This window comes from Hypomesus transpacificus, chromosome 24 (assembly GCF_021917145.1).
Source record: "Hypomesus transpacificus isolate Combined female chromosome 24, fHypTra1, whole genome shotgun sequence".
In the NCBI taxonomy this organism is placed as follows: Eukaryota; Metazoa; Chordata; class Actinopteri; order Osmeriformes; family Osmeridae; genus Hypomesus; species Hypomesus transpacificus.
In genome coordinates this window covers 1953571-1971860 of record NC_061083.1, presented here as the reverse complement: position 1 = coordinate 1971860, position 18290 = coordinate 1953571, and the positions used below count along the sequence as shown (strand labels likewise).

Sequence of the window (18290 nt, the reverse complement as noted above, 5' to 3'; positions counted from 1 at the left end):
CGTACTGTATTTTTGGTATGATACCTTTCGTCTCGTTTACCGCTCTGGCTCCACCGTTGGGCAAACGGATCCAGCGATTACTCTGACGCAAGCGACCAAAGACGACTATAAGCTTTCGTTAATGTGTAATGCATGGTTTCCTCTATCTCCTCTCAACACCTTGAGGTCATAACAGCTCCCTGGTCGGACGGCCCGTCTGGTTACTGTTTAGATTATGGAGGGTTATTACTTCCTGGTGGTTGTCACCGATATGATAGAACCCATATGTCCTAGGGCATGCTCTTATCACGCTATTCACGAGACCTTCACAGAGCAAGAGGATGGGTCCATTAGACAGTCATCACTAGTGTATTCAGCCCTCACTTGTTTGAACAACACCTGGGCCATACTAAGGATAATGTAATAACAAGTTATGAAATTGGTTTTGTTGTTGTGGTACAGCAGTTTGTCTAGGTGTGTGTCATTTTCCTTCTGAAGAGGATCAAATACAGTATGCGTTTGTTTTTTAAAAGCTGTATGTTCTATCAGTGTTGTTCAGTACATCCGGACAGTGGGCCTAGAGATGTTGTAATTACAAGGCTCCTGAAAAATACATGGCTAAATTAGCCCTTGCCCAAACAGGTAGGGAGGGTGGAAGTGTGCAAAACACCATCATCCACATTCACTCTCCAATGAAAGTATTTCACTAACTGTATTTGACCTCGCCGGCCGTAGGCTAATCCCTGCAGACTGTTTCCCTGTGCAATCACTTTGACTGAGAGTTAACTTCATTACGATTGTTTCGCTCTGACTGATATGTTGGCCTTGAACAATTCTACATTATTGGCAAGAGAAGTCTTTGGGTTACAATTTTGTGATGGAAGCACTTTTTACACATCGCTGGGGCAGGCCTCCACTCAAATTACATCTCGATATGGCCACAACTAATTGCAGACATGGGAACATCAGAAACATATGTTGATGTCCAGCACCTTTGTTGAGCACCAGTCAGCAATATTTTACTATTTTACTAGACTAACAAAATATATATCACAAGGTTTACACCTTGTTTTTTCAAGGTTAAAAACTCTAAACCCATAAACTTATTTTATACGTAGGCAAGTCTGTTTTATATGGATGTAGATTTATGGAACTGAACATTGTGCACCAAATGTTCTTAAAGACGCCCCCCTCAGTGTTGTGCATGAGTTTGTCCTTCATCAAAGGAAGTGACATAAAGAGTCCCACAAGTGAGTTCTAGAATGTGTCTGGTCTTGGCATTAGAATGGTCTTCTGCTTTAGGTTTCGTGGAAGTGGTTTTGTTTACTGTCAGATAGGAAATAGCTTTGGACTGTTCAAGGCCATGTTCTTGCTTGCAGTTCAAAGTTGTCTCTGAACATGTAGCCATTTTTCATATGTGCATGTGTACTGCTTTCATAACACATTCAAAGAGTGAAGTAACAATGTAATTGTTAAACCCTGTCTGAATGATGGGGAGTCCTGGTTTCGATGTAATTTCAAGTCAATATTATAGTCATATTTAAAGTCATATTTGGTTAGATCAAATGTAATCCAAACTGTACAGTGATCCGATAAAACATAGCACTTACTCTGAATTAGCTTGGCATTAAAAAAGATATCCAGACATTTGGAGAACATTTTTTCAGTCAAGCTTATTTTTAGGTCTCGTCATTTCAGGGAACATTGGCCGAGACTGTGTTGATGTTTGGTTTTGGAAGCAGTGCTGAGTGTATTCCATGCATGTTTCCTTCCCTTGTGTTGTGATTGGAAAAGCGGGACTTGGCTCTGGCGTGTGCACAAGAGGATTTAAAGACCAGGCTGCAGCCAGAACAGTTAGCATCTCCTCGCTGCCCTACTCTTGCTGGATCCGAGTGTTATTCACCCTTTCCATATGCTAATCTCAAATGAGTATGCGGCAGTATTTTGAAAGTACGAATCAATTGTACTGTAATTACAAAGCCCTCATTAGAAGCACACATCATTGAAGGATGATCGTTTCAGTTGTGTTTCGTCCCATGATATGGGTTGTAAAATCTATTGCTAGCAGTGCAACTATGGAAAAAAACATCCCAAAGTTACTGGTATTGTTCCTAGTAAGTGAGAATGAGCTCCTAGCTCTGTTTCACTCTATATTCATTCATGCTCTAATGAGAGCATATGTGATGGGGATGGGTAGAGATCATAAAGACAACCTATAGCTCACCAGCCAGCCAGCCAGCCAGCCAGCCTGTAAGCCTGTAAGCCTGCCATCGTAGACCTTAACTTTGCCACTCAGCCATGGCATTACACTAGGATCAGGAAGCGGGATACAGGCATATATGCCTCATGGAGTAATCCCACACTGGTCCAGAATGATGAACTCGCATTAGTTAGAGGCCACTGACCCAGGGTTTAGGGGCTACTGGGCCATTAGGGGATGGGGTTTGGCCAAGGGCTGGCTAAAAGGGCTAAACTAGCTTACTTCTGAGGCGGTCTGTCGTATTGTTTCAAGTGATTTTCACCTATATATCCTTGGACACCCTGTATGTAAGCTGTTGTGGAGTAAATATATATCGTTGTTATAGAATTTTGTTCTAACATTGTTTTACCTCACAAAAATTTACACTGAGCCCGCTGTAATTACATGATCTTTCTCTTTCTATCAACAGCAGCAGAAGGTGAGGACCCAACTTCAGCAGGTGGGTTTTCTACATTTGATAAATTTGTGTGCATGTGTGTGTGTGTTTCTGTGAATGTGTGTGTGTGTAACTGTAAGTGTACCCCCCATCATTGTGTTTATCTGGTCCTCCAGTTCACAAATTCTCCTCACTGGCACGAAGAGACAGAGAGGAATAAAAAGAGAAAACCAGGCCCTCCTATTCCCCCATTGACTCTGCTGTAGTTCTTTTATTGATTGATTGATCATGCCTGGTCAGCACTCGCTTTGTTTGACTGATCTCCAAGTGTCTCTGCAGACTCCCGATTCTTTGAAATTGTCTTTTTTTAACTTTTTACCACTCTCCTCCCTTCATGTGCTTACACCATCACTAAAGTCTTCTCTCTCTCCCTCTTCAACCTTGCATGACCCCTGTGCTGAATGACTCATCTAAGCCATTCAACCAAATCAGAGCTTTTGTTGTTTAACGTTATTCTTTGTATTCTGCATGACAAATTATGCTTAATTGTCAACAACAACAACCACAACCTTTATTTATAAAGCACATTTAACACAATATATATTATTCCAAAGTGCTGTACATAATGCACAGCAGAAATACGCTATAAAACAACAATTACAAGTTTCCAAAAGGTAAAGAATAAAAATGTGTTTTTAGAGTAGATTTAAAATATCCAATGAAGGAGCGGACCTCACATGATAAGGGAGAGCATTCCAGAGCTTTGGAATGAAAAGCCTGATCATCCTTTAAATTGTAGCGACATCGTGACACATTTAAAAGCAAGTCATTTGAAGATCTGAGTGCCCTAGCAGGACATTATGGCACAATGAGATCACAAATATACCTTGGTGTACCTAATTGTGCTTAGTTGTCACATATGGCTCTTGAAGTCTTTAATTAGGGACAGTGCTGTAAAGCAATTTAACCACCATAACTAAATATGTATCAAACATTCTGATCAGCAGCCATTTACCATCATTGTACATGAAATAGTCATCAGGCCATAATCTCCAAATGTGTATTAGTTATGTAAAAGCATTTATTTTTCCATGTTGGCATATTGCATAGTGCAATACAATTCATCGTAAATAGAGACATACAGTAAGTACTTGTTTATTATTATTATAATATAATATTTTCCCAGTCTTCCCTTATGAGTGGGTTATTTTAATGCTCCATCTTTCCATTTCCAGTACAGTATTGTTATGCTGCCTGGTACAAATTAATGCTATTACCATAAAAACTGTACCACAAACATGTATTTGTAAAATGGCTGTATGCATTTGATACAAATTGAGTTCCAGGTTATTTTTGTTGTTGTTAGAAAATAGTTGTTAAGTTAAAAATGTGTTTCCCCTAATGATATGTCTGTTTTGGAGCTCTCTCAAATACACTTTAGCTTGTTTAAAGTGTTGCCATTATAAATGTGACCTGTGTGGAAAAATAGCACAAACTTTTGTCAATAGCCTGCAGACTGCATGCGACTCCTGAGACCTTCCCAAGTTATTTCCATCTTATTTTTCTTCTCTTTCTCTTATTTGAGGCCAAAAGAGTTGAAACAAATCACGTTTTGTTTGAATCAGCACCACACTATATGAAAAAATGTTTTTTTTTCTCCAGTAAACCACAACGCTTAGCATAATCTGTAACTTTTGGTTTATTTGTCATTTTATATTTTTAGGAACAAAGCCTTGTCCATCATAACATCATTATATAACATAACATAAGTATTGAACAAATCAGATGCCATTTAAGCATAAGTAAACAAATTTCACAGCAATTACTTTAACAATAATACATGTTGATACCCAGTACCGGTCCCAGCATTTGGCGCCCTAGGCAAGTGTGGGAGGGTTAATTAATGGATGCACTTTGGAAAATGCCGCCCCTCCTGCCCTAGGCGGCTGCCTATATCGCCTATAGGAAGGACCGGACCTGTTGATACCAATTGGAAAGAGGCCACTTGCAAACTTGATTTTTGATTGATTTCTTACCCCAAAATACCAGGGGCAGAAAAACAGTTCTTAACCAAACTTTTCCAGTTACATTTAATTGTAATAAGAAAATATGATTAAGATGATGAAGGGAGACATGAATGCCACCCCATAAAATAACAATATAACTATAATATACATAAGAATTTAATTTGCTGTTTTGTAATGAAGTTTTATAGTTTTTTTGTTGGATCACTACCCCTTGCTCATTTCAAACTTTAATTAATGAAATTCTGTGAATTTTGATTATGAGGTAAGGTACCATTCTTGAGATTCTTTAACACAATTTTTGATTTGTTTTTTATGTAGGTTGGTTTTTGAATATTTGACTGTGCCTTTAACAAAAGGCTGGTTTCTGATTAAAGTAGCACTTAGATATTGGGGATGCAGAATATCTTTGTTCAGCATTAACTCTCAGCCCCTACTCCACTCAGACTGTGACATGCTAAAAGCTCTCCAGCACTTTTTAGTACAGGGTTTTCCACTGACTGAACTGTCTGGATAATGGTGCTGCTAAAGTAGCCAATTATTTTCTCATTTATTGTGCACTGAATGTTTGAGAAGCATGCAGCCATCTTTCCTAAAAGGGTTCTATGAAAGAAAAAAGTATTCCCCAACCATTTTAAGTATCTGATCCTCTTATTTTAAGTAAAATCACTGTCTCCTCTTGCTAGTACTTTTTTGTCCACATTTCCAACTGTCATGATCAGTGTTCAAATGTAATTCAAGTGTTATTTGTCTTTGAACAAATATATAGACGTAGTTCTACTGTCATACAATGTGTGAAACGTGGTTAAATGTGAATCTCTTGTCTTTATTTCAAATCAACCATGCAAAAGAAATAGCGGGGTTCATTTCATATGGATTGTGTCAAATTGAGTTGAAACTCTTCATGGTTGACTTTGTATGAGGCTGAAAGTGGTTGACTCAGACTCTTAGACTTTAAATTGAATGAAATGGACACATCTTGACCTTTTTAAATGTTACTAAGCGTCTCTCTGTTGTGGCTGCTCCCCGCATTTTTGAAAGGGGGATGAAAATGTGTTTGACAGACTCCCATGGAGTCATGTGAGTTTGGGCGGTTTCCAGAAACTCCTTGCATAACCGTTAATCGTTTCCCTTCAGGATCTGGGATACAAACACAATTCCAGCAACCGACTGTTGACGAGGAGAGCAGATCATTGAATGCCGAACTTGTCTTTTGGAGATGCCCACCAAGATACCGGTGTCCCTGGTAGTCCGTCTGGAGCCAGACCGCGTCTGATTGGCTATTAGGTTAGCTACGTTAGCCCGGCCTTTCTCATGCCACGCTCCTGACATTTCCTTGGCATTTCACTTCGGATTCACCCTTCCAGAACTCCTCCATACTGTCAACGTCTTTTCAAAGTGTACATGAACTCAAGTTTCACCCCCACCAAGGGGATGCATTTGGCTCGCCCCAGTCACAGATGGCTCTGCGTTTTACCGGCCTTGATTATCCTTTTGTGCTTTTTCGACGCCTAAGTGCATTCAACTGGCATTGTCGAATGGCAATACATTTAAATCAATTTCAGTCATGGCAGGGTGCACGGCCATGCTAACAGCATCAAGGGAATAGATCTTGCCGAGATGATTGCGTCGTTTGCTGGTGCCATGCCAGTTGCTGTCATAGTGTGCTGGGGAAAGGTATGTTCACTGACCATGAATATGGGAGCCCAAAAAACCCCACCACAAGCTGAGGCACTGTAGGAAGGCTTCTGTAAGTAAAGGGAAGTGACATAATCAGGCCGAGTTTCAGCCCCTGACCCTCTTACTGAAGAGACGTTCACGACTGAGAGCCTCACTTGGGCATTCTTAGTTAACCACCCATGAACGGATGCGACTAAACTGCGCAATGCGTTCGACTCGGTTTCCATTGTATGAATGATTATAGAAATGTGCTGTTGGAATTGTCACAGTACTATGATGGCTTTTTCAGGCCTGGGCAGAGGGGGCTTGGAATTGAATGGAGGGTTGAACTGTCTCATTAGCTATGCTTCGGTGATGAGCTTCCATGGACGACTGTGGTCGATGTATATCCCTTTGAGTTAATCCGATTGGCGGTGTTGTCTGATGAGCAGTTTAGTTTGCATATCAACTGGCCTGCTTGTTTCTGGCTAAACTGGGTGATGACCGCTTGATTCTATGGGGGTTGTGGCTACAGTAACTGGGCATGGGGGAGGGGGGTCATCGGTATGGGATGTTATCTCCCAGCCCCACATTCTTGACCTATTTCTTGGGATCACTCCAAATCTCCATCAAGGATTATGCCATTTAGATGGGTACCAACATATAAAGGGACGTTTGACACTGGAATGAACCCAAAGAGAGGTTAAAAGAAAATTGTTCTCTTGATATCTGGTCCACAACAATGACACAAATATGTTCTTTTGTCGAGTGAGATAAACAAAAAGGAGTAGCATTCAGCTGAAAACCATGCAGAATCCCTTGTGACACATTTATTTTCCGTTGGGCTGAAACAGTGTTCAGGTAAATTTTGTAAACAGCATGGACTGAAGATATAGAAGGCAATCACATCATGCAATGCATTATTCCCCTTCCTAATGAAGTTCATGCTGGTAACCATTCACCCTTCACCGGGATGAGGCAATGTCCGTGAAGGCTGCCAAGTAGGATTTAGGTGCTGGTGTGTAGCTGACACATTGAAAACGTCAGGCTTTGGTGATGGATCTGAAGGGAAACAGGACGCTTTTCCCTGTTTAACCACTGGTCAGGTTTCCAGTTCTGATTGATTGGGCTCTCTTCGCACCCCGAAAAGAAAAAAAAGGAGGACTCGCCGAGACTGTTCCAGCCCACATCAATCACAACCCAAGGGCTAGCTCATACAAAAGTACAGCAGCTGACATTCCCACAGCAAAGCCCCCGGCCCGTCCTCATTGAACATTCACACATACACACAGTGACACACACGTACACACGCACACAAACACGACAACACACCCAGGGAGAACAACTGCACAGGACAAAGCCTGTTTCAGCAGGGTGAAGCCTCAGAGGACACTGTGGTGATATAGACCACTGCTTCTCTCTCTCTCTCTCTCTCTCTCTCTCTCTCTCTCTCTCTCTCTCTCTCTCTCTCTCTCTCTCTCTCTCTCTCTCTCTCTCTCTCTCTCTGTCTGTCCCTCTCCACTGTGACTGTGCTTTGTGCTAGGATGCGTTCTCCATTAGAGAGGCTGTCAGTAAGCCTTTGTGCCATTATAGATTGTCACGTCAAAACAGCCCTGACGCCTGTCACCCCTCTTTCCCCTCAGAGAACGAGGCCTCTGTGAAGGCCATTATGCTTTCCTCTGTTCAACTAATTAGCCACCAGTCTTATTATTACTGAGACGGGACCGGGCAGAAATGGCTTGACTTTGATAGGGTTACCTCGTTTGCATTTCATATCCAAAGGGCCAAGGCTGACTACATCCGGTAATAGGATAGCTGGTTGTGTGTGTGTGTTTTTGTGTGTTGAAAGCTCATTTTAGAAGCTTTGTAGCGCCCTCCTAGTTTGATACTGTAGGGAGGCTTGGTGGACCCAAACTCTTTCATTACTGCTGACTCATGTCTGAAGGATCATGGCAGAGTGTCTACTGTGTTTGTTGACTGAACACAATCAATAGTGCTGATATTGCTTTTCATTTGTCCACCACGCAGGTAATACCTCTGTTTCTTACCCACCACACTCTCAGTGTTGTTATTATACAGCATACTATTTATTTGTATCATTTCTTCTATCTTTAGACATAAAAATATTGCTTGAATTCTTCCAACATTCGGGTAGGATCGATTTTGGAGCCGAGTAACCAAAGTTGTATTCACGTATTATGGTCATAGTATATTCAGTAAACTGTTAATGCTTTGGAACAAACCTATTCGCTACAGTCTCTAAGGTTATTTAATAAATCAATATAAAACAATGTGTTGTTGTCATAGCAATACGATACACGTGAAAACAGTCATCGACCACAATCATACTGCACATCCACACACTGCAATCACAGGGTCAGCAATCTGTCATAGTAAACTCTGGCTTCCTCCAGGGGTATTTGCATTAATGTCTTTGGTGTGAGAGATTACAAAAGTTTTGCAATCAGAATCCATCTGTGAAGTTTTGACAGCAACAACCCGATGTATAAAACATGAGAGAATTAATGGCAGGACTGTGAGTTATGAAGCCAATAAGCCTTCATCGAGGCCTTGTCATTTACATTTGGTCCACGCCGTAGGTGCTCTGAGTTAGTCGGGAGCCCTGTTAGATGGCAGTGTCGAGGGAGAATGTTGTAGGTCCTGTCACTGAGGTAAAATATTGCTGTGTCATTAGCGTTTGGTTGAAATAACTTTGACTCAAAGCTTTTCGCTGTCATCATTGTTCCCGTGGAGATAACATAACAGCGAAAGTTAAATGGAAAAACGCGAGCGACTCTGGGAAGAAGCAAGTGTGTTAACTAACTTATTAATCATCAGTCATGACAGAACAGGCTTTGCTGTGATTTTTTAAGAGCATTTCATTTATTTTTTCACACAGAGATTTCTGTCGCCTATTCCGTTTGTTAGTGTTAGTGTGTGGGTGTAGCTGGCAGTGTACACTCATTGCAGCAAAGCTGGCTTACTGTAGCTACAACCTGTGTTCACGCTGTGCAAAAATACTGCCTTCCTGAAGGGAACATGTTCAGGTGTCATTAGAGACTTTGTGCTTCAGGGCAGCCTGGATGACAGATACTCGTCCAGCATATCCCTCTCTTTCACTCTTCATCCATTTTCACCCAATTTCCTTTGTCAGTCAGACTCATATCATCTCTTTTGGCCCAGTCCACTCCAACTTATTTATTGTGTTTTTTTTTTGGTCTTTGAATCTTAGAGAAGGGAAAGACTGAAGCACAGTGGTATCGATATATTGTCTCTCTCCCAAGTCCTAACAGTGACATAATGGGGTTGCTTCACCGATGTTGACCCCAATCTGTGTTTTATTCTGTTCCCCCACAGGACCTTGCCACCCAAACCCATGCCACAACAGAGGAATATGTGAAGTCAGTGAAACCTACAGGGGTGACACATTCATCGGTTACGTCTGCAAGTGTCAACCAGGCTTCAATGGTATCCACTGCCAGCACAGTAAGTTGGATTATTGGTTTGACCTTCTTTGCCATGGGTAACTGGGATTCTCCCAACAATATCCTGCACATTGCCATTTCCTGCACACACTTGACTAAATATATCATAGGCTATTTTTGATTATGCAAGAGTCATTTTCACCTATGGTAACAATACACTTCGTGATTTTTTTTTTTAAACCTTTCATTGTAAAATGAATAAATGTACAAATTAAATTACCTTGTAATTATAGGGCAAACTTTCCCAATATTTAATTCCCCCTTTAATAATTAGTGCCAGCCCAACCATAAACGCAACACTATGAGTCTAGCAATGCTGTTTCTCCACATATGCCTTGGTAAAGAGATGCCAACCTTGTGAGGAAATGCTGTTTAACTTGGAGAAACAACAAACAACAGCAAAAAACCCACAAAGGTCAGCAAGGAGATAAGGTTAAGCGAGTTACAGGCAAGATGAAGTGCTAAACACGCTCCCCTTTGTTGAGTGTGCACTTGAAAAGGTTAGTGTCGAGGAATATGTGTCGCTACACCGAATGAAACAATAACCTTTGTGAAATTAGGCAGTACCTTGCTGTTTATTGCCTTTTTGTGTGTGCATGTCGACGTGTGTCTGTGAGTTTATCTAATCATCGCCAGGAGTAGTGAGGGAATAAAGTCCTGAGATTCCTAGGTAGTGTAAATCATACTATCGACCAGTGTTGTACAACACAACGCTGTATTGATAAATGCTGGTATCTTTCTTGTTGAGAAAGTGGGCAATGTACAGGGAACAATGAAACAAATGATAAACCGCTGTCTGTTCCTTGGTGCAGACGTTCAAGGTCGCAGTTTACAGCAACTAAATCCAACATCGTCATCGCTTCACATTTTTTCACGAGAAGCAGACACACCGCAAAAAACAACAAAACATTTCTCTCACGAGATCTACAGATAACTGCGCAATCCACCCGCGATGATCAGGCGTCGTCTTCGTACGGACGCGTCACCTGTCCAAACCCGCCGGTTGGATTTGTGGGCAGTGTTTAGGCCTTGTTTGTGAGCGCTAAATGTCCCTAAGACCTGCAGGATGATATGTAGGCCAACTCCCGCGGCTCCTTTCCCCTCCCGCATCTACTTGGCTGAACGCTGCATTAGCCCGCTCCAACACAGCCCGCTCTCTGTTCACAGGTGTGTCTGTAAATAATGGAGAAAAGGCTTGAATGTATTCCGGTGACGTCTGGGCGGGATGGATAATAGCTTTGAGGAATGGATGGAGAGAGAGAGAGAGATCGAGTGAAGGGGTAGGATTTTTGGGGGTGTGGATGCTATGAGGACAGCGAATGCTTAACCAGATGCATCTGGCTCGCAGCTCCGTCTCAGTATTTTCCCACTCACATCAAGGTTAAACAAGACCCAGAAGATAAACAGAGAAGTTCTGGAGAAGAGCGATTTGCTCTTTTTCACTGCAGTGATAAGATAATGAGAAGAAAAAAAGGGCCAGGGGCAAATTACTTGGAGTCACGCCTGTATGAAGTGAGATGAGGCAAAGTGTCTCATCCATGTATTCATTTATTTTTTTATTGTAGCTTTCACTTCACAGAATTACACTTCATGAGCTGCCATGAAGAAACATTTGTCTTTCCAAAAACTTTAAGCACCATCATTTCTTGTCTTTACCACATTTCAGCACTTATACACATGGATACACACCTTCTAAATCATTGGAATCTGTTTCACAGACATCAGGTGTTGGAAATGAACACAAAAAGCGGTAGTTTAGCATGATTAACTGAATGTGAGTAAAGTGGATTGAGTAAGTGACATGTTTTTTTTCGTCACTGCTATGCCACTGGGGCACTGTAGGGTGACCCAGGGTGGGATTCCACTTTCCATTTAGCATGCCCGTTGTAATTTAGCTTCCCATAAGCCCTGCGGGGAAGAAACCGATTTGATATGGCCTGAATATGTGCATAACACCTGCCAATTCTCTTTCCAATCATTAGAGCCAAATGCCAAACAAGAGCTGGAGGATTGGGCTTTTCAGGGAGGGGAAAGGAGGGGTGGCAAATCTGTATCTGAAGACATTAATAAACAAAATCTAGCGTCTGGATAATTTCTGCAATTAAATGATAAAGGCGAGTCGATGATTGTTCCCTCAGAATGACAGCTTAGCAGGCTTTGAGGTTGTGCGGGTAGGCCTTCAATGGCTGATGAGCCTAATGGAAAAGATAAAATTGAGTCAGTCGGATTGTATCACGAGGAACAAACCCCTGTTGAATGACTGCCCGTGCCTTCATTACAAATGGGGGCGGAAAAATACTTGGCTTGAAAAACTTGTGGGGTTTTGACAGAATGGATAATGGGTTTACTTCTTCAGGTCTTGCTGAGACTAAAATGTTGAGTTGTGACAGCTTTTTGTTTTCAAAAATCTCAAAGAAAGGATGTCTTTGGGATGCCCCTACACTGTTTTCAACATTCACTGAAGTTTACATACAGTGCCCTCCAAAAGTATTGGAACAGTGAGGCCAATTCCTTTATTTTTGCTGTAGACTGAAAACATTTGGGCTTGACATCAAACGATGAATGTGAAACCAGAGATCAACGTTTCAGCTTTCATTTCCAGGTATTTACATCAGGATCTGATGCACAAATTAGAAAATATCACCTTTTTGTTCGAACCCACCCATTTGTCACGTGAGCAAAAGTATTGGAACATGTGACTGACAGGTGTGTTTTGTTGCCCAGGTGTGTCCTATTACATACATTATTCAATCAATAAATACCACTGAATGTCCACACTCAGGTTCAGATTGGGTAAGATAGGTTTTGTCTATGCAGACTGTATTCAGAGGTGAAAACAACATGAAAACCAGAGCGCTGTCTTTGGGTGAAAAACAAGCAATTGTGAGTCTTAGAGAAGATGGAAAATCAATCAGAGCCATTGCAGAAACATTGGCCATAGCCAGTACAACCATTTGGAATGTCCTGAAGAAGAAGAAAACTACTGGTGTACTAAGTAACAGACGTCGAACAGGTAGACCAAGGAAAACATCAGCAGTTGATGACAGAAACATTGTGAGAGCTGTAAAGAAAGACCCTAAAACAACTGTTAGTGAGATCAGCAACAACCTCCAGATGGCAGGAGTGAAGGTATCACTATCTACTGTTCGCAGAAGACTTCATGAACAAAAGTACAAGGGCTACACCAGAAGATGCAAACCACTCATTAGCAAGAAGAATAGGAAGGCCAGGCTGGAATTTGCCAAACAGTACAGAGATGAACCTCAAAAATTCTGGGACAAAGTTTTATGGACTGATGAGACAAAGATTAACTTTTACCAAAGTGATGGAAAGGTTAAAGTTTGGAGAAAGAAAGGAACTGCTCATGATCCCAAACACACAAGCTCATCTGTGAAACACGGTGGAGGTAATGTCATGGCTTGGGCTTGCATGGCTTCTTCTGGGACGGGCTCATTAATCTTCATTGAGGATGTAACACATGATGGCAGCAGCAAAATGAACTCGGAAGTCTACAGAAACATTTTGTCTGCCAATTTAAGGAAAGATGCAACCAAACTGATTGGCAGAGCCTTCATCATGCAGCAAGATAACGACCCAAAACACACTGCCAAAACAACAAAGGAGTTCATCAGGGGCAAGAAATGGAAGGTATTAGACTGGCCAAGTCAATCTCCAGACTTAAACCCTATAGATCATGCATTTTACCTGCTTAAGAGGAGACTGAAGGGAGGAACCCCACAAAACAAACAACAACTGAAAGAGGCTGCAGTGAAAGCCTGGGAAAGCATCAAAAAGGAAGAATGCAAAAGTTTGGTGACGTCAATGGGTCACAGACTTGCTGCAGTTATTGAAAGCAAAGGATTTGCAACTAAATATTAAGTCTTATTCACTTAAATATGTTTTAAGTATATCTGTTCCAATACTTTTGATCACATGACAAATGGGTGGATTCAAACAAAATGTGATATTTTCTTAGTTGTGCATCAGATCCTGATGTAAATACCTGGAAATAAAAGCTGAAACGTTGATCTCTGGTCTCACGTTCATTATTTGATGTCAAGCCCAAATGTTTTCAGTCTACAGCAAAAATAAAGGAATTCGCCTCACTGTTCCAATACTTTTGGAGGGCACTGTATATTGTGACAGATCCTTTACACCTCTCCTCTGGCATGAATGTGTTCTGCCTCAACCCATGCTCTTACCTGCTTACTCTGTCAGACCCAAATCCAATTTCACACTCTGTAGCGTAATCCTAATCACAGACAGTTTAACCTACCATGCCTTTTTCGCAGGCCCAAGTTTGAAACACAGCTGTTACAAAAAATAAATACATGAAAACTTTTTTATGAAACAGCTTTGGATATGCAGACTGCCTTGTTAGACGGCTGCGATGGACAGGGCTGTAGCTTAACCTTCTCTCTGCACTCCATCGTTGAGGAGACGTATCGAGGCGTTGAGAATTCAGATGCAGTGGCAGTACACCTCTGTCATCCCCTGTTAGAATCACCAGCAGTTTTCCTGTCTTCCCCAGGTCTTCTGCGCATATTTCCAGGGCTATCTCGGAGGATTACCATGCCAGAGTGGCTGACGTTTGCACCTCACGTTTGAATCCTTCGGATCACCATCAATTCCCCCAGAGACAGACCTTGTCTAGTTGGATGTAGAGTTGCATGACGTGATTTCTATTTGAATACAAATGTTTTATTTGAACATTCTCCTGACGGACTGTTGTTCGGTTGTTTAGTGTGCGAAAGATATAAGACGGAACATCTTTGAAAGAAAGTCACGCAAGAAGCTGCAGTGTTACGTAAAGAACGGTGCTTGGATGGGAGTTTGTCAGTTGAAAACCATTGCACCCTTTTGCCATGCAGCCTACCGTTCCTAGCTTTGTTGTGGCCTCTTTTATCCAAACGGTTTTGTTTTTTCTGTCTGCGACCTTCTAACGCTCTGTGAAAGGCACAACAGTTGGCTCTCCGGTGGCTGTGGCCATTACCATCGCAGTTATTATCACAGTCTTTATTTGGAGAAAGTGCCGCTGCCTTGTCATTACTCAGCTGATGCGCTGTCATGTTCCCGTAGAGACAGGAGGCAGACTGGCAGGCCAGAGTAGTGGGAAAATGGCCAATTATTGTAATGAAGTGTCTTATAGACGATTGGGTAGCAATCGCCCCATGTGGGCGTCAGGTTTCAGACTTTTTGGTTTATGGTGGGCGTGTGCTCCATTTTCAAGGGCAGATATGGAAATATCTGTCTGTTTTTTGTGATTTCCAGATTTTTCAAGCATGGTCTTCGGGGGCTCCTGGTGTTCGCCTCATGTCGATGGAGGGTTAATGTTGCATGGCAAAACCAGTTGTCATTATCCTGAATCCTCAACCCAAAATGTGGTACTCGACATCTGCCATTCTTCTCTTTGTTTAATGTGTATGTATGGGAGAGAGAGGAGGGGGGTAGATGATGCAACTCCCTCATTAGAACATGGACAGCCATGCGCTTTGCTCTCATTTGTGTCTCTCGCAAGTCCATCTACGTTCTGTTTCTGAGAAGCCCAGGATAAAAGCTTGGATATTGAGCGCTAGCAAACTGCAAAGCTGCTTGAAGTACAGCCTAATGATGTCTTCAGCCCTCTTCCTGAAAATAGGACAACGTGGGCAGAGGGCAGAAGATACATGTCAGGGTAGGCATAGCGGGGATCCACTCAACGTTGGAAGCCTACATCACAAACAGAATTATAAACAAAAACGAGGTTAAATGTTAGATCTTTCTTTTTTTTTTGTACTGCGAGTGGGTTGCAGGGCTGTGCTTGAACTCCATCTCTTTATCCCTGGGCCCGAAGTCTTTGAACAGATTCCATCTCCCACTTTGATCAATAAGCAGTCGCGGGACTCCCTTTTCAAACAAGCCGGTGGGGCAGGATTGATCGGGGCTAAACGCAGGATGCGTGGGGTTTTTAAGGAGCGCCAGCATATATTTGATCACGTATTGACAGGTTATGACGCGGCCTGTTAGCTCCCGCCGCCTCTTCAGCTCCTAGCCGGAGGATAATCAGGGAAGGTTTCTGTCTGGGTGTTAATGCCAGCCGTAAGGGGCCATTACGCTAAGTCAATACACCTGGGCGTCATTGGAGCGTTCTTTTATCTACTCAGAGGAGGAGCACATCTGGGCATCTCCTCTGGGGGCCACAGTTAGGGCTGTGGAAGAGGGTGTCTTTCCTCAAGTCCCCTAGCCTTCCGGTTTCCTTTCGTGTCTGTGAGTGTAGGTAGCATGAACTCACAGTTCCTGTGTGTGTGTGTGTGTTTGTGTGTTTCAACGTGAGGGCAGCGGGTTGGTGGATTGGGGGGTGAGGTTTGGTTGGGGCACGGAGGCTTTCTCCACCCATACGGAGGGGCTCGCTGGTGTGTTGTTCCCACCGATATTTGCTTCACTGGGTTCCATCTCCTGCACAGGCTCTGAGCGAGCCGTGGTCCAGCCCTCCACCGTTTGCACCGCTCTCTCTGGGCTGCTCAAGAGGGGAAGCCAATCTTCAGAACACAGCAGCAGCACATGCACTGCTGGGAAGAAGAAAGGTGGTGTGTGTGGGTGTGTGTGTGTGCGTGTGTGCGTACTTGGCTCATGTGTGCACTTTTTGTGCGCCCCGTCAGTGCGCTTTAAAGAACGGTGTTGAGTGGTCCTCCCCACTCTATAATCTGGAGCGTAAGGTTGTAAATTCAGAAGGTTGCTCCTCCCTTTGCTCGGGGGGCTCTGCATGTGTGAAGAGGGCCTTCTGACAGAGCTGTCTCCTGCCGCAGTCCCCCTCCCCCCCCCCCCCATCCCCCTCCCCCCCCCCCCCATCCCCCTCCCCCATACCCCTAAACCCCGCCACCCTGCCTCCCTCCCTCCCTCCCTCTGCCGTCACTTACCCTTGACGGACGAGTTCACCCCAGACTGGTTAGCGCCACCTATCCAAGCGAGAGAAAAAAAGGACTTGCCCTTCTCTAACAAGCAAGTGAGTCTGTCACTGCCTCGCAGGGGGTGACATTGTACAGAGAGATGGAGGTGGAGTGATGGCAGAGGAGCACTCGTAAGCCATTCTCTCTCTCCCCCTCTCTCTCTCTCTCTCTCTCTCTCTCTCTCTCTCTCTCTCTCTCTCTTTCCACTTCCAGCGAGACCACCAAGGGGATACTGGGCTTTGGTTTCTCCTTTTCTCTCCCTCTCTCTCTCTTCCTCTCTCTCTCTCCCTCCCTCCCTCTCCCTCCCTCTCTCTCTCTCTTTCTTTCTCTCTCTCTCTCTCTCTCTCTCTCTCTCTCTCTCTCTCTCTCTGTCTCTCTCTCTCTGTCAGTCTGTCAATCTCCTTGTTTGTTTCTCACTCTATCTTCTCTAGCCCTCTCTCTTTCTCTCTCTCCTTTGTCTTGTCTCTCATTCTCTCTTTTTGAAAAAAAATCAATGTATAATGTTAGTCTCACTGGAAAATCTCTGCTGGTTAGCAATATACTCAGGTTCTATTCTTGGGGGAGGGAATATCGCACTGATTTTCAACAATAGTTTTTCCAGCAGTTCATGCAACACAGCTTGGAGTGGAGACATCTAACCGTGAGCTCATACCCAGGGTATATTGCGTTTTCGAAGTTTGACAGTTTCCAGATTTCCATGCTATGTGACACGGCAGGTGGGCGGTGCGTACAGACTCTTCTTTAATTCTGAAATGGAAAGTCTTGGTTAGTCATAGTGCCTCGGGTGTGTTCTTGTAGGTGTAAGAATACGGCTCTTCCTGAATAATAGCCTGGTCGGTATAGGACCTTTCTCTCTTTTTTCTCTTTTTTTAAAGTCTAGCATGAATTATGGAAATCTGACTACAACTGTAAATTTGCATGCATATCATTTTTACCTCAATAGAATGGCAGCTTGTGATATCATTAGGCCATATGAATCACGTCCTTTCGAAGCTGTAGGGCTTGGGTAGCCTACTTATAATCCATTTGGTGAGACAGGGGGCAGCAGAGCTGTGGTTGTTCCTTTTGGGCATTCCCGTTTGACATTGAACAAGCACCCGTGTTGAGCTAGGTGCCTTATGGTTGTTTTTTTTATAAAGGATTGTGGCAGTGCAGCTCACGTTTTTTTTTTTCTTTCACCTTTATTTAGCCACGTTATGCAAGTGTTGGTGGGAAACGATCACGCGGGAATCCATTCACGAAGGAAAAAGACATGGCTGAAATGTGCGAAAAGAGGAAGGAAGAAGCTCACCATCACAGGCTGAGGCCGTTCTCAGTCGAAACCCGACAGAGGCTCTGAAGAGAGTGGAACACTTGTGCCAATCGAGGGCACGTAATCCCCACCCACAGAGCCGCAGGACACCCACTGGTCACGGTGAGGGCCCATGGAGCTCTGCTTCCAGCCACTAGAGAGACCCTTGAAGGTCCGTCTGAGCGGCCTGTCATCCCTCAGAGAGGGAAACAAACCCTCCCTCCCCCCCAGGGCAGAGGAACGAAACACAACCCACGGCATCCACACATCAGACAGACTGTGTCTCTCAA

General features: G+C 43.3%; 1 protein-coding gene across 3 annotated transcripts in view; it reads left to right on the top strand.

The window, feature by feature from the left end:
• LOC124486747 (EGF-like repeat and discoidin I-like domain-containing protein 3) overlaps positions 1-18290 on the top strand; it is an 82360-nt gene that overhangs the window by 17427 nt on the left and 46643 nt on the right. For 2 of the 3 annotated variants that reach the window (XM_047048537.1, XM_047048538.1), the window contains 2 exons: positions 2649-2678; positions 9656-9784. In XM_047048537.1, the coding sequence (XP_046904493.1) occupies positions 2649-2678; positions 9656-9784 (159 nt within the window). The remainder of the gene's footprint in view (positions 1-2648; positions 2679-9655; positions 9785-18290) is intronic. The other variant, XM_047048539.1, reaches the window with a different exon arrangement.